At 52.4% G+C, this 15,836-nt stretch overlaps 1 protein-coding gene across 2 annotated transcripts in view; it reads right to left on the bottom strand.

Annotated features, from left to right (window-relative positions):
* Positions 1-7,689: 7,689 nt before the first annotated feature.
* Positions 7,690-15,836, bottom strand: part of LDLR (low density lipoprotein receptor) — a 33,618-nt gene continuing 25,471 nt past the window's right edge. For both annotated transcript variants that reach the window (XM_061422199.1, XM_061422197.1), the window contains 7 exons: positions 15,424-15,563; positions 14,880-15,021; positions 14,613-14,765; positions 14,009-14,128; positions 11,576-11,653; positions 10,111-10,268; positions 7,690-9,453 (listed from right to left, as the gene is read on the bottom strand). In XM_061422199.1, coding sequence (XP_061278183.1) covers positions 9,418-9,453; positions 10,111-10,268; positions 11,576-11,653; positions 14,009-14,128; positions 14,613-14,765; positions 14,880-15,021; positions 15,424-15,563 — 827 coding nt within the window. In that variant the 3' untranslated portion in view covers positions 7,690-9,417. The remainder of the gene's footprint in view (positions 9,454-10,110; positions 10,269-11,575; positions 11,654-14,008; positions 14,129-14,612; positions 14,766-14,879; positions 15,022-15,423; positions 15,564-15,836) is intronic.

Below are 15,836 nucleotides of genomic sequence, written 5' to 3'. Positions count from 1 at the left end.
TAGAGATGATAAGAGCCTGGTTCTCCGATGATGGTGGAGCTGGGTATCAATACTGGACTTCTTGGGTGCAAGGGCTAACCTGCTGTGCGTGTCTTTCTTAGTTTAGTTTTTCTATCACAGACAGCCATAATAAACCCTCACTGATTGAGCATGCAGCCAAAGCCTGGGCCAGCCAATCAATGCATTCACGTAACCCCCATCCTCAGTGACTGAGGTACTACTACCAGCAGGAAGTTTATGGCCAGCCTCTCTGCCTACCTGAGGGCAGCAAGTGAGAAGTAGGGTCCCTTTGCTATCAAGCGTCTCCTGGATACAGCTTCGCCTGAAGCTAGTAGATTTAGCAGTTACATGAACCTCTGGGTGTTGGGTTTTGTGCACCTCTGTACAACTTACAATAAGTAAAATTTGTATTTCTTGGTCAGAGAAGGACATTTCTAGGCAGAAGGAACAGTAAGTTCTAGCAGCACCTGAGTACATCAAATGGGCACTAAAAATAGTCCATTCCCGTACCCCTTGGATGTCCTAGGGCAAGTAATCCTGCCTGTTGGGTCCGGGAGATAGACCCCAAAAAGCGGTTATTAGTGTCACTGAAATGCAAGCCTCCCCAGGCCATCTGGCTCACAAGATTCCCAGAACTTCAGAGGCCCTGCTTTTATGCCGAGGCCCTGGCTTTACATATTCAAGGCTATGTTCCCATAAGCCCTCCTGGGCTGTTTTCATTTTCAAGGTTGGCAGAGTTGTTTTATGATATGAAGAAGAAGCAGAGCCCTGCATTGGTACCTTTGGCCTCCAAAGGGCAAAAGACGACCTAGACCAGGGTTTTCCTAATTCCAGCCTTCGCAGTGCTGGGGCCAGGTCCCTCTCTGCTGGGGGCTGTCCGGGACATCATAGGATAACCTGGCGGTAATCCTGGCCTCCACCCTGTAGATACTGGGAGCCAACCCCTGTCCTGAAAACCCTGGGGGTTGGGGGGGTGGACCTACTCAGGGCTGCCACCCCCACCTCCACCCCTCTGCCTTGTAGCCTGAGCCGGGAATCCATGAGTCTTCTGCCAAGGTCAGTTGAGAAGCTCCTGTCGCCTTGAAGGCCGTTCCTGCTGACACAGCCAGCCTCCACCTGCTCCCCTGCACGAGTGAAGGTGCCAGGAGGGCTCTCTGCCCTGAGAGGACTGGGGCCCAGTCGAGTGTCCCAGGGCTGGCAGAGAAGTGTATTTCTCTCTAGTTCAAATTTATGGGCACAGAGTCCCTGGGAGAGAAAGCTGGAGGCAGGTACAGTTACAGAAAAAGTTTTCTCTGGGCCCCAGCTCAGGGCCTGAGCCCTTTCCCCAGGGATCTGCTCCCCTGCCATAGTCACACCCCCCTCCAAGCAGTGGCTTTGTTCGGGGAGGGGCCTAGGAGGCATTGCCTGCCTGCCCAGAGCTCAGTGACCAAGAAGAAGGACATTTGACATTTGAAGGAGGCTGTATGGACACAAGATTCAGGGAGCCATGTCCAATCTCCCCAGGCAGCCCCCCGAGACCAGCCCAAGGAGTGAGCAAGGGGGTGAGGCACGCAGCCCAGTGGGGCCCTATGGGCGGGTTCAGGGAGGTGCCTGAACTCACAGGGGCCGGGGAGGCCCTGGCCCTCTGCATGCCTGGGCCCTGACTCACTGCCCAGTGCTGGCCAGACGCCCGGATGGCCTTGGCCCACGGCCTCCAGCCTGCACCCCCACCCCCGCCCTGCCTGCTCTCCCCCTGAGAGCCAGCCCATCAGCAGCCACCAGCCTTTTCCCAGATTATGGAGCCTGGCTAGGGGCACGTTGAATGCTAGGCCAGCCCTGGTAGGGGTGCAGGATCAGTTTCCCCTCTACCACCAGGAAGGGAGCATGGAACCCAAACCTTGGCGCCCCCAGAACTGAGACTTGACCCCACACACCCACCCCATTCCTCTTCTGGCATCCTCTCAGGCCAGCACCACCCCAAGCTGGTGAGGGGGATCCATTTTACAGATAGGAAAACCGAGGCACAGCTTGGTCCAGTCAGTTGCCCAAAGTCACAGTGACACCCCGTCCCCAGGAGGCTGAACCCAGCAGGGGGGCCCCAGGGTCCATGGAGGAGACTCTTGGCTCTACAGATGAGAAATAGACTCCGAGGCACCTGCCTCTTATCCAAAGTTACCCAGGTGGAAAGAGACCAAGAACTGGAACTCAGGCCTGTACTTGGTAGAGCCCTGCCAGGCAACAGAGCACTTGAAGTCCTTAGTAATCAGTGGTTGCTGGGCCAATATCCACACACCTGGCCAACCTGGCTTTTTTTTTTTTTTTTGCCTAGAGACAACACAGCTAACATTTCAATGATTGTCTTTCAATCCAGTTTCTATGCTTTCATACATTTTCATATAACTGACATCTCAGAAAGTAATGTTTGAAGACTGCTTTAAAACACTAAAGTTACATTGCGAAATGCTAAGTCACTTCAATCGTGTCTGACTCTTTGCGACCCCATGGACTGTAGCCCACTAAGCTCCTCTGTCCATGGAATTCTGCAGGCAAGAATTCTAGAGTGGGTTGCCATTTCCTACTTCAGGGGATCATCCTGACCCAGGGATTGAACCTATATCTCTCACGCAACCTGGCTTTTAATTGGTGTTTCTGGAGAAAATAGGCAAGGGTATATGGAGTGGAGAGGCCGAACCTCTCACCTGGACCTCTGGCAAGCTTGGTGGGCTGAGGCTGGGGAGAGGCTGGGAAGATTGACCACAGGGGATCAATACAGACACAGCAGTGCTTGGACCACCCCCAGGAAGGCCCCAGGACCTCCTGGTGGCCTCCCCACCTGACTCAGCAGTGTGCAATGGACATCTGTGACCTGCCAGGCCCCCCAATCCAGGGAGCCAAGCTACTGTGGAGGCCGTGAGCAGGTGCTGTGTGCTGGCTCCCAGTGCCCTTCAGTGACGGAACCAAGGCACAGTGAAGGTAAGCTGGTCACGAACGGTATCACAGCTGATGAAGGCAGAGCCTATTGGAGGCCCCAGGGAGCAAGAGTAATTTGAGCCCAGACAGACCTGAGCCCCCAGGGGATAAAAGTATGGAGACAGTGACCCAGGCAGAGGGAACAGCAAGTACAAAGGTTCAGAGATAGCAAAGAGGCCAGCAAGGAGAGAATGAGAGGCCATGGGGCTGGATCAAGCCAGGCCTGCAGTCCACAGTGAGACATGAGCAGGATTTTCAGATTCCGGGGGTGGGGTGGGGGAGCTCAGAGTTGGGGCTTGGGAAAGGAGAGTCTGACACTGCCCTCTTGACACAGGTCATGGTGCAGAGGCCCAGCCAACTAGGGGAGTGGTTTTGCTTTGAACCCCCAAGCTCCCAGCCTTCAGTCCAATCATAGGCACAGCTTGGGAGAGGAGGCTGTGGTGTAAGCAGAGCAGCTGTGCCGGGGAGGGTGGAGCCCCTCCACCAAGGGCAGGAGTCAGAGCTGAAACCTGAGCTGCCTGGAGGGGAGGCTGGACAGGACCCAGGAGTCCTGGGGGCTGTTCCCCGCCTCTCAATTCCACTCCACTCCATGGGGTGGGTGATGTGACCAGTATTTGCTCAAATTCCAACTTTCAGCCGCTCTCATCTCCTCATCACTGAGGGAATTCACTGCCTAGAGGAAGGGGGGTGCTGCCCCCCACCATGGGGGAGGGGCCAGCATGCGGACAGCTCTTCCCCCTCCCTTCCTTCCCCTCTTTCCTCCCACGGACCTGGGCTCAGCCCCGCAGGCTCCAGCCTGACTCACCACAGGCAGCTGTGGTTTCAGATGCCTGTGGGGGCTGGGGGTTGGGGGTGGAGGCAGCAGAGGATGTCAATTGGGGTGTCAGGCTTGGGGGAGCAAATTCCTCCCACTACCCGGCTGGTGTTGGTCGGAGCTGTCTAGCCTCTTGGAGAGGCCGGAGTTCAGAATCACCTGCCCACACCCTGTCCTCAGGGACAGCAGCTCCCAAGCTCCAGTCTGCTCCCCACCCCTTTGGGGGAGCCCACAGACCAACTCCAAGCAGCCGGCCAGCTGCCCCTCATCTTACCTGAGTGACAACCACGCCTTTCCCCAGGGGACCCCCTGTGAGCCCAGAGAGGTTCACCACCACGGCCTTGCCTTTTAGGCTGCCGCTGTTGACGGATAAGGCAGGGCATCCAGGTCTCGCCAGGAGCTTGGGACCCAAGCCCAGTGACCCCAGCCTCCCCTTTCCCATCTGTAAAATGGGCTCTGGGCCCCTGCTTGGGCCGCCACAGAGAGGCTGCAGACAGTTAATCACCAAGAAGGGTCTGCTCTTATTTTTCCTGACACTCTAAACCTGTGTCTGTGTCACACTCACTGGCACGCTGGGGGCGCCGAGGAAGGATTTCGGTTACTACTCCCTCCGTTAACAGAAAACTGCCCAGGCCAGGGATCAGAAACTTCCATCACCTCCAGTCTCTCCCAGGCTGCCGGAGACCCCCCCCTCCAAGTCCTGCCCACCTTCCCCTCTCAGCGCTCTCGGCCACTGCCCGGCCCCTCCCGCGCGCGTCCGGACTGTTCAGGCTCATTTGTCCGGTTTGCCACGCGGCTGAGCATGGAGTCAGTCAATCAACCAATTATCGAGCGCCCGCCTGCAGGCCCCGGACGCTTCCTGTGCGGTCCGCTCAGCTCTCGCCCCCAGAGGCAGTTTGGAACCTACCCAAGACAAAAGGTGGAAGGAAGGAAGGAAGTGCCACCCTGTGGACACAGAAAAGATCGCAGTCCCGGCGGCTCCCGGCGCTTCCCTCTGCCACCGCTACACCCGCCACCCGCGGAGCCCGGGAGGCGGGGATCAGCATCGCCCCGTTTGCAGGTGGGGAAACGGAGGCTCGGATGGGTCCAAAGTCACCCAACTCCAGCCAGTCTGCACCCTTTCCCACCCACTGCCTCCATACTCCGGGTCCTCTGCCCTTGGGCCGGGTCCTGCAGGGAACCCCGTTTCCCACGTCCTACTGGGCTCAGCACAAAGGGGCGCTAGCGGGAGGGGGGTGCTGGCGGGAGGCGGGGCCTGGAGGCGGGGAGAGGCTAGAATCTCCTCTCTCTGTGCCGTGGACGGGTCTCCTCCCAGCTCCCACAATTCCTGGGCTCCAGTAATGCCACCCCTTCTGCTGTTATTTCTGGATGCCTCATTGTCCCCGCATTTGGTCTTTTTTTTTTTTTTGCCTGTGCTGTGCAGCACGCGGGATCTTAGTTCCCCGAACAGGGATTCACCTGTGCCCGGTGTAGTGAAAGCTCTGAGTTCCTAATGACTGGACCCTCGAGGGAAGTCCCATTTGGCTGAGCCGGATCTTTAGGTGAAGCATGTGGAATCTCGTTCCCTGACCAGGCATGATACCCAGGCTCCCTGTGTGGGAGCACGGGGTCTTAGCCTCTGGACCACCAAGGCAGCCCTGAAGTTTACCATCTTAACCACATTGAGGTGTGCAGTTCAGCGGCATTCAGCACATTCGCTTTGTTGTGCAAACTTGCTCACCATCCAGCTCTTTGCTCCTGCAAAACTGAAAGCCTGTACCCATTAAACGCCAACTCCCCCTCCTCCTCCCCAAGCCCCAGGCACCCACTTTCTATCCTACTTTCTGTTTCTAGGAATTTGACTGCACTGGGAACTTCAAGGACAGCAAGAAGATCAGACCAGTCAATCCTAAAGGAAGTCAACCCTGAGTATTCATTGGAAGGACTGTTGCTTGAAGCTGGAGCTCCAGTCTTGATGCGAAGAGCTGACTCATTGGAAAAGACCCTGATGCTGGGAAAGATTGAGGGCAAGAGGAGAAGGAGGCAGGCAACAGAGGATGAGATGATTTGATGGCATCACGGATTCAATGGACATGAGTTTGAGCAAACTCTGGGAGACAGTGAAGGACAAGGAAGCCTGGCGTGCTGCAGTCCATGGGGTCGCAAAGAGTTGGACATGACTGAGCGATGAACAACAAGGGACTTCATATAAGTGGAATTATGCAGTAGTTATCTTTTTGGATCTGGCCGATTTCCTTTAGACAATGTCCTGGAGATTCATCCATTTAGAGCATGTTTCAGAACTTCCTTTTTCAGGCTGGATAATATTCCACTGTGTATATATACATTTTATTTATGCATTCACCTACAGATGGACACTTGTGTGTGTGCCACTTTTCGGCTCTTGTGAATAATACTATGAACACGAGTGTGCAAATATCAAAATCCCTGATTTCAATTGCTGGATCACATGGTAGTTTTATTTATTTTTTAAAATTTTGGCTGTGCCTGGTCTTAGTTGCGGCATGAAGGATCTTTAGTCGAGGTGTGTGGGATCTTAGTTCCCTGATCAGGGATTGAACTGCATCTCCTACCTTGGAACCACAGGATCTTAACCACTGGACCATCAGGGAAGTCTTTTGTTTTTTGTTTTTAATTACAGCCATACAAATGGCATGTAGGTGGCATCTCATTATGGTTTGTCCCATTTAGTTTTTTATGCTTAGTTCCTTGTATTTTTTTTCCTATCCAATGACCTGCCGTATTCCTGTTTCCCACTTGAAACACCAGGACTATCTGTGGCTTGACTGCCACGCCCGAAGATAAGGGTCTGAAATGCCCTTGAGGTCAGACTCAGGTAAAGCTGGGATGCACAAGAGAATAGGGGTGCCAGGGACTGAGGAGAGTGCAGTGCCATGTACCCCGATGTCTGTGGCTCTGGACAAATGTTATCACAATGAAGCCAGATTTGTGATGTGAAACCTCTCAATTTATTTCTATCTTAACAATGAATTTAATAGAATTAAATTCAGGAAAAAAGGTTTTTTAAAAGGAGAAGGATGGGGAGGAGGAATAGTTAGAGAGTTTGGAATGGACATGTACACACTGCTATATTTAAGATGAATAACCAACCAACAAGGACCTATCATATAGCTTAGGGAACTCTGTTCAATGTTATGTGACAGCCTAGATGGGAGGGGAGTTTGGGGGAGAATGGATACATATATGTGTATGGCTGAGTCCCTTTGCTGTCCACCTGAAACAACATTTCAACATGTTCCTATTACAACATTGTTAATCAGCTATACTCCAATATAAAATTTAAAAGTGAAAGTGTTAGTCGCTCAGTCATGTCCAACTCTTTGTGACCCCATGGACTGTAGCCCTTCAAGCTCCTGTCCATAGAATTCTCCAGGCAAGCACACTAGAGTGGGTAGCCATTCCCTTCTCCAAGGGATCTTCCCAACCCAGGGATAGAACCTGCATTGGAGGCAGATTCTTAAAATTAAAAAATTAAGGAGAATCCTTCCCTGACACCTCCCCCCCCTTATATAAAACAGCCTCTTGCCAGTCAGTTCTGTCTCATTATCTTTTTAAATATTCTTCTAGAATAATCTTTTAAAATACTTTTTTGTATCTGTTTCCTCTTCTAAAATGTCATCTCCTTGAGGGCATAGGCTCTTACGGCAGTGTCCCACACTCCTTGAACATGACCTGGCACACAACGGGTGGCCAATATTTGTTGAATGACTGAATAAGCAGGAAATTTAGCAAAACTTCAATTCAGCACCCAGCAGAGCTGCTCCCCAGCTGAGCACAATATCCCCTTAGAGGCTGCAGCCTGTGTTGACGCTGTCGGAAAATGTTCCCTTTCCAGATCCTTCTCCCTGGGGGTAGTCTTGTCCATCAACAGATGGAGGGAGCCAGAGAAAGGCAGAAGAAAGCACTTCCGATTTAGTCAAATACTTTATTTAAGAAATGTAATCGATCACAGTAAGGCATTCAGGCTATAAAAACATTCTATACAGTGGTTTAAAAAGCGACACCCATCCTCAAAAAGCAACCCATATATACAACACAGAACCTGATTCTCTTGAGGAGGGCTGTGCACGGCACGCTCAAATAAGCTTTGTACAGAAAGACGAGGCATCTTTGCAGCAACCAGGATTTGCAAAAATAAATAGATCTTTCTTTTATATATATACACATAAGTGAGAAATGTTTCAACAAATATACAAAGTGCAAACATAACAAAAAGTCCCCACTGTCTGCACGGCGGTGGTGGGGGTGTTATTTACATGCTTCAGAAAGAGAAAAGGTGTTCACAGTCTCCAGCAGGGGTGCCCGTGTTCTGTGGTTGTACGGTAGTCAACCCACTCAGACGTTTCCATGGGAGGCTGCTCCCCATCCAACCCGCACCCCCCAGTGGTCATAAATATGATATGTGTGGCAATTTCAGAAAGCATTCTTGTTTAATGAATCCCATGAAATTCCCGAGCCCAGAGCACATCTTACAGGGGAGACCTGCCATGCATGTTTCAGATGGACACCAGCCAACCATGACGGGCTTGTCGGGGATATGAATGGCTCAGTGGCCTCTGCCTAGAAGTGGAAACAGTAGGCAGATCGTCTAGTCGTAATTTTGGCTTTGAAGTCATGATGAAGCCACCGCGCACACGTCTCCCTACGTGCTGGGAGAGGGGCCGGGTCTGGGAGAAGGGCCGGGTCGGTACCAGTCATCAATCCAGACTCTTTGCAGCCAGAAGGGAACCAGAACGGAAAGTAGTGCAAAATAATAACAGAATGTCGACTTTACGCAGTGTTGGACCCTGAACTGGAAAAGTGCAAGGGGCGGGGCTGGGGTCCAGACACCCACTCCCGGACAGAAGGATACAGTTAGAGGTGGGAGCTGCTCATCTTCACGCACAAAGTAAGGGGGTCTCAGGCACTTAATACACGAACGTTAAGGGCGACTGGTGGCTCGCATTTGTTTTCTCTGGGGATGATCGGGGTTTTGGTGAATGAATAGGGTTCAGCGGGTGCCACTCCTGGAAGGTTGGACCCAGGGTCCCCTCCTGGCTTAAGTGGAGGACAAACCCAGCTTGGAAAACCCTAGTTTGATCCTGACCAGGGGGTGGCAGACCAACTCTGGCCATCCCGCAGGCTTGCCTGGCAGAAGTAAACACGTTCAGTCCTGAGTGTGGGGCCTGGGCTAGAGGGTGGGTGGCAACAGCAGCCACCTGGGACCCTGTGGGTAGCACCTGCTCTCGTGCATTCAAAGCCACTAGCTTTCCGGCTCCACGTCCCTCCGTCATTCCCTCCAGGGAGGAGTGTGTCTAGAAGGAGAGCAGCTCAGAGATTCCCAGAGAGGACAGATTCCCCAGCTGTTCTGCCTTTCTCTTTCACGTGTGAAGAAAGGAAGAAAAAAAAGCAACCCAACTGCCGCCCGTGGGCACCGTCTGAAGCCTGTTCTGCCTCCCAGAAAAATAAATATATAAAACAAAGCTCTGGCAGACGGGCAGACAGTGCCTGGGCGGCAGTCCCCAACAGCGCTTTTGGCGCGGAAGTCTCAGGAAGGGTTGGGAGCAGGTCAAGGGTCAGGGGAGAAAGTGTTCTTGCTGCCTTTGAGTGACTGGCAGCAGGTTCCGGGGACGGAGAGGACTCAAGGCAGCAGCTCACGCCACGTCATCCTCCAAGCTGACCATCTGTCTCTGTCAACAAAGCAGTAAACGCCGGAAACGATCAGCCCAACATCTAGTAAACATGGCCACAAGCCACCCACGCCTGACTCTCTCCTGGTCCCCCAGGCCACCCCCCTCATTATCGCTGGACCCGCACAAAGGCCTCCACCCTCGTCTCGGGGCTCTGGGACTTGGCCCACGCCTATTCCTCACACAACCACCAGGGGCGCCCGTGAGCACCCGAGTCTGATCATGTGGCTCCGTGGAGCCCATATCACTCCCAGCAATGGTGCTCTCATAGGCCCACAGCGTCCTGCTCCATCTGCCCCTTCCCCTCCCACTCTCCGCCCCTCGCACACACAGGCAGGGTTCAGCCACAGGGCGTTTGCACAGGTGGTGCCTGCTGCACTGCGTACACTCCCTATTCAAGAAAGCCTTCCGGGCCACCTTATCTGAAGTCGCCTCCCCTCCTTCCCAGCCCTCCCACAAAAAAACTCAGTCCCCCTTCCGGCCTTCACCCTTGGACCTATGTTCCCTTGGCTTATCCTCTGGCCCTGCCGCGCCCCAACCCACCACCCGCCACTCCGTGAGATCGTCCGCTCTCGAGGAGGGCCTGGCCTTTAGGAGGCATGAGGAGCACTCAGCCAGCCAGCCGGGTGCGGCGAGGTCCCCAGCGGGGCGGCTCACCGAGGGGTAGGTGTAGCCGTCCTGGCTGCGGCAGATGTGGACCTCATCCTCCGTGGTCTTCTGGTACACGGGGTTGTCGAAGTTGATGCTGTTGATGCTCTTCAGCCGCCAGTTCTTCCAGAGGAGGAAGGTTCCGAAGGCCAGGAGGATGAGCAGTGCTGAGGGGAGAGGGGAGGGGTGCCGCCTTCAGACGCCAGGCCCTTTCACGGGGAAATGTTTTTGTTCCCAATTTATTATTTGTATTTTTCCAATCTTCCTAATACTTGGGACTTTTCTGGTGGTCCAGCAGTTAAGACCCACTGCAGGGGAAGTGGGTTCCAACCCTAGCAGGTGAACTAAGATCTTCCCAAATGCCCCACAAAACATAAAAAAAAGACAATACTTGCCCAGTGTTTAAAAAAAAAAAAATCCATCAGTGAGTATAAGAAATCTCTAGCTTGAAGACCACTGTGACTGCCTCGCCCCCCCAAACCTATTGTTGGGTATATAGCAGGCTTGCATTATGAGGCACTGGGTCAGGGGCTGCCCGTCTCTTGAGATCAAAGGTTTAGGACACATTCCCAGTGACCGGGGAGGTCACTGGTGGAATTCTTCAACCTGCTTCTGCATTTGATGACAAGAAGGCTATTGTCAATCTTCCATGTTTCTTGTGTATTAGTCACACATCAGTTACTTCGTTTCACAAATGGGATTGTTTTCAATATTCGGGGCCACCATGGCACACTCTGCTTCTGCAAGAATGTGGATAACGTGGGATCCCTCTTTGCATCATTGATGGTGGGTCTTGGGGTGCCGTTTCCTGAAAAGATCCTGGCTGGTGCCCAGAGGGTGGGAAGATGCCAGGTGGGCATCACCCTGGGGCAGCCCCAAGGGAGGTGAGGGCCTCCCTGGGCAAGTGTATCAACCCACAGCTGGACAACTGGTGGGGACTTAGATCTCTGGTCTCTGTGAAAGGACACCATGAAAGGATTTTTTTTTTTTTTCAAAAAGGAAAGTGGGTATGATGCAAACCAAGTCATGATTGACAGGTGAGGACAGGAAAGTAGAAATCTCCAAACTGCCCCCTGAAACAGAACAACTCATCGGGAGGTACCCCTGCTGGTGCTTTCCCATCCTTTGGGTGTTGATGAAAGTGCCTATCAATCACAGCGGGAACCCTGGCCCAGTTCCCCTTCCTCCCCTGTGACATCTCAGATGTCCCACTCTGCTCTCAGCTCCAAGGGGGCGGATGTTTGTTTCTCTCTGGGCTCTGTCCCCAGTGCTCAGAAATGGCCTTGGTATACAGTAGTCGCTCAACTATACTTGTTTAGTGAATGAAGCTAGGAAGGGGGTTGCTCAGTGATAAACAGGACACACAATGGGGCCAGCCGATTACTGGAGGGAAGGTGGACCAGAACAGCTTGCCGGGAGCTGAAGTCATTTTGCAGGAAGCAAGGAGCCAGGGGAGGATCGGCCACAGGCTTACCGATGGGGAGGACGATGTATAGGGCACCCACACTCCCGGGCCTCTCCGTGTCCGCTTGGCTGGCAACATCACCCTGGCCTGTGGTAGACAAGGGAGAAAGTGAGGCCCAGATGCACCGTGAAAGGGTGGGAAACACAGGTATATGATGTCAACACGCAGAGGAGAACACCCGACACTTCCTAGTGTCTTCAAACGTCCAAAGGAAGTTGGAGTATCTCCCAGGCTTGAGCAGTGCAGACTGGCTTCTGTCCAGGCCTCGCCTGTGGGCAATTGGGAGTATGGCCCGAATTTAAGAGGGTCCTGTAGGCTCGTGTTATGAGGCACTAGGGAAGGCAGATGCCGGCCTCTGAGACCAAAACTTGTGGATACATTCCCAGGGCTGGAGAGGTCACTGATGGAATTTTTCAACCTGCTTTTGCATTGATATTGTTGTTGTTGTTTAGTTGCTAAGTCGTGTCCCCCAGGCTCCTCTGCCCATGGGATTTCCCGGGCAAAAATACTGGAGTGGATTACCATGTCCTTCTCCAGATCTTCCTGATTAGGGATTGAACTCACATCTCCTGCATCGGCAGATGAGCCACCCGGGAAGCCCCTGCATTTGATGACAAGGAGCCTATTGTGGATGAGGGCAGGGGTCACCTTCTGTCCCTGTAATTCTCAGCAATTTCAGTGCTTGGGTTGGATCGCACCAAAGACCCATAGTCCTGTGCCAGCTGGCCCCAGCTAATAAATATTTGGGGAAGGGACTTCCCTAGTGGGCCAGTGGGTAGGACTTCATCTTCCAATGCAGGGAGTGTGGGTTTGATCCTTGGTTGGGGAGCTAAGATCCCACATGCCTCACCACCAAGAAACCAAAACATGAAACAGAAACAATATTGTAAGAAATTCAATAAAGACTTAAAAAAAAATGGTCCACATCCAAAAAAACTAACAAACAAAAAAAGATATTGGAGGTGACATCGTTATATAATCACATGTGTGCACCTGGGCCAGACAACGTGCGGGCCCATGTGAGTGAAAATATAAAGGCCTCCAAACAGGCCAATGCTCTGCGAAGACCACACGAGTCACATCCGAGCCACACGATAAGCCAGTGAGCAGTAATGACCATCACCAGTTATATTCAAATCCGTATCGACCAGCTGTCATACATGCTTTGGACAGAGTTTGTACCCAGTTTTACGTTTGCGCTTATTTAAGAAACCTCACCACAAAAATAATTTAGGGCAGTAGCAGCAGTGTCCTTGAGAAATTTTTCTTTTAAAAGAGCTCCTTTGCCAAATTCGAGAAGCCCCAGATGGGCCCGTCTGTTAAATGGTATTTCAAGCAGTGGCACTTCAATCGAAAACGGTTCTGGGCCTCTCTCTACCATACAGTTCCTGTTGTATCCCCTTTATGGTGGAACAAAGGATTCAGTTACTTTGAAAGGGGAAAAAAAAATGTCTGAAACTTGTTAATGTGCTTTTTTTTTGTTTTTCCTGGCCAGAAAAGCCTGTGCTGTTTCCGGACTGCTCAAAAACAGGGTCGGGCGCCCTCTGCTGGACAAATCAGTGAACGGCGGGTTTCCAATCAATCAAGATGGGGAGGTGGTAGAGTAAGACCTTGAGGGCAGGCTAAGAAGGGAACTGGGGACTCACCTCAGTCACAAAATTTGAAGGGATTCCCCCCCAAACTCAGTAAACCAGTAACATTATAATACATTTTTTAAAATATCAAAATTAATGCCAATGGAAACTCCCTGGCTGATGGTCCAGTGGTTAGGATTCCACCCTCATTGCTGAGGGTCTGGGTTCAATCCTTGGTTGGGGAACCAAGATCTCACAAGCCACGTGGCATGGCCAAGAAAAAAAAGAAAAAGAAAAGAAAACAAAAATTAATGCCAATATCTCATGAAGAACAAAAGAGCAAAATTTTTAGGAAAACAGGATCTGATGATACACTTTGCAAAACCTGCCTCATTGGGACCAAGCAAACTTTATTTATCAGGACTGTCCCCACAGGCCACAATTTGATTATTTGATTTAAAAATAATAATGCATTAGAAATAAATTAATTTTTAAAGTGTAAAAGAAAACCTAAAAACTGAAAAAAAAATTGCATTAAACTATTATCTGAGTCCTTGATTTTCTGGTGCCCCCTTTAGGCGCTACCCCAGGGAGTACCTGACCTGCCTCACACTAGTCCTGGCCTTGCTGGGCAGACACCTTAAACTTCAGGTTCTTCCCACGCTCATGTGATCCCCACTTTTCCAGGGAGGTGGGCAGGCACTGTTATTAGCTCCAGGTAGGGAAACTGAGGCTTCAGACAGGCACAAGCCATGCCAGAGACAGTCAGCCAAAGAACCAAGACCAAATCCACTCTGTCTCTTCACAGAGATGCTGGTTATCAATGAATTGGTGCAGGGAGCGGAGGGTAGGTGGCCTCAGGCTTTACCTTGTTGGGACATTGTCACTGACTCGGCTGTGGTGAGCTCAGGGCTGGCCGTGCGCTTCGGCCCCACAGCTGTCGAGCTGACCGTGGAGGGTCCTCGGGTGGTCACTGCAGATTCAGACTCTGAAAGAATAAACATTTCCTGAGTGTCCTGTGGCCTGAGAGCCAATGAGAGTTGTGCTGCTGCTGAAAACAGGAAGTAAGCAAGTGCCATGGGCCACAGAAAAAACTGAAGACAAATGCAGTGAAAATACAAACCCACTAGTGTCTATGTTATTATATTACACGTTGTCTTTCAAAAGGGAGATTCGTAAGTGCTACAAACACACTGACCCCCAGCAGGGACTTTCTCTGAGGATGCAGAGACCGAAAGAGGGGCCGCATTCTCCCTTAATGTCTGCAGCTAAAATCAGGGCCTCCCCACCAAAGAGGGCTGGGAAAGAGAGAACTGGACCTGAGTCCGTCTCCCTGCTAGTCAGTGCTGATGTACCCAGCATTTGAGAAAAGCCTTACAACAGCCTCCAGGGGCCTTGCTCTCCCATTTGACAGATGAGCAAAGAAAGGCTGCAGGGCCGACCCTCAAGGGTGGCAGAAGGCCGATCCCCACCTGTGAGGCAGCTTCTCATGTCCTTGGCCAGCAGCATGCCGTCGGGGCAGGCACACGTGAACTTGGGTGAGCGGGGGTTGATCTGTGGGGCCGGCAGACACAGGTACTGGCAGCCACCATTGCGGAGGGCAGTCCTCTCACACCAGTTCACCCCTGCGGCGGGAAAAGGCAGGGAGGCAGGATGAGAATGAGGTCAGAAAAATTCTGGAACATTCCAGAGCACAGGCAGAGAAGCAGTGGTAGTGAGGGAGGCCACCCCATCTTTACCTCTCGGCTGCGTGAGGTTGTGGAAAAGGACAATGTCCTCCGGTGATAACAGGTTTTCTGCCATCAGGCTGATGTCTGAACCTGTGAGGCGGTTGGCACTAAAAATGGCTTCGTTGATAACATCCGTCCAAAATACTTTATCCTACAGGGGCATAAGGAATGACATATACCCATCAGCCACAGGGGACACGACCACTGGTTCCACACCCCTCCAAATGGGTCCACGGGAGTGCGGCTGGTAGGGCGAGGGAGAAAGGAGAGGTCATAGGTGATGTTGGGGGCTTTAGGACTTGGGCATTCTGCTCCCCGAAGGAGGAAGGGCCCCACCCTGAGGACCCAGAACCGGGGAAAATCATCGGCTCCCCCCAGCTCCTGCCCTGACTTGCAAGCCTGAACTGCATGCAGGTGTGTCGGGGGAAGAAAACTGAGTTTTGGGTTATAAACTCTCACAGAGCTGCCTGGCCATCTCTCTCTTCTAGAGCCTTTTTTCTTTAAAAATTTCTTAATTTAAAATAAGGAGTGATTGCGTGCCCCCAGCCCCCACCTCAAAGATGGCCAAAGAGAAGGGGTGCGCCAGCTTCTTCTTGTCCTCCAGCACGGTCTTCCGGTTCCCCCCGTTGACATCGATGCTGGAGATGGAGTGCAGTTTGGAGTCGACCCAGTAGAGGCGGCCGCCAGAAAGATCTAGAACCCACAGTGGTGGCAAGGAGAGGTCACAGGCAATGCCCGGGCCGTGGGGCTTGGGCATCCTGCTCTTCACAGGAGGGAACCAACCCCCCACCCAACCGGACTCAGCGCCTGGGAAAGCCATTCAGATCCACACCCGCGTCCCACCCGAACCGCATGCAGGTGTGGTGTGGGGAGAGGGGAGGTGAGTTTCCAGTTCGACACTCTCACGGAGCCCCCTGGTCATCTCTCCTCCAGACCCTGCCTGACACCGAGGACTACTGTCCCCCC

Source organism: Bos javanicus, chromosome 7 (genome assembly GCF_032452875.1).
Source record: "Bos javanicus breed banteng chromosome 7, ARS-OSU_banteng_1.0, whole genome shotgun sequence".
NCBI classification, from domain to species: Eukaryota; Metazoa; Chordata; class Mammalia; order Artiodactyla; family Bovidae; genus Bos; species Bos javanicus.
This window is presented reverse-complemented; position numbering and strand designations above follow the sequence as displayed.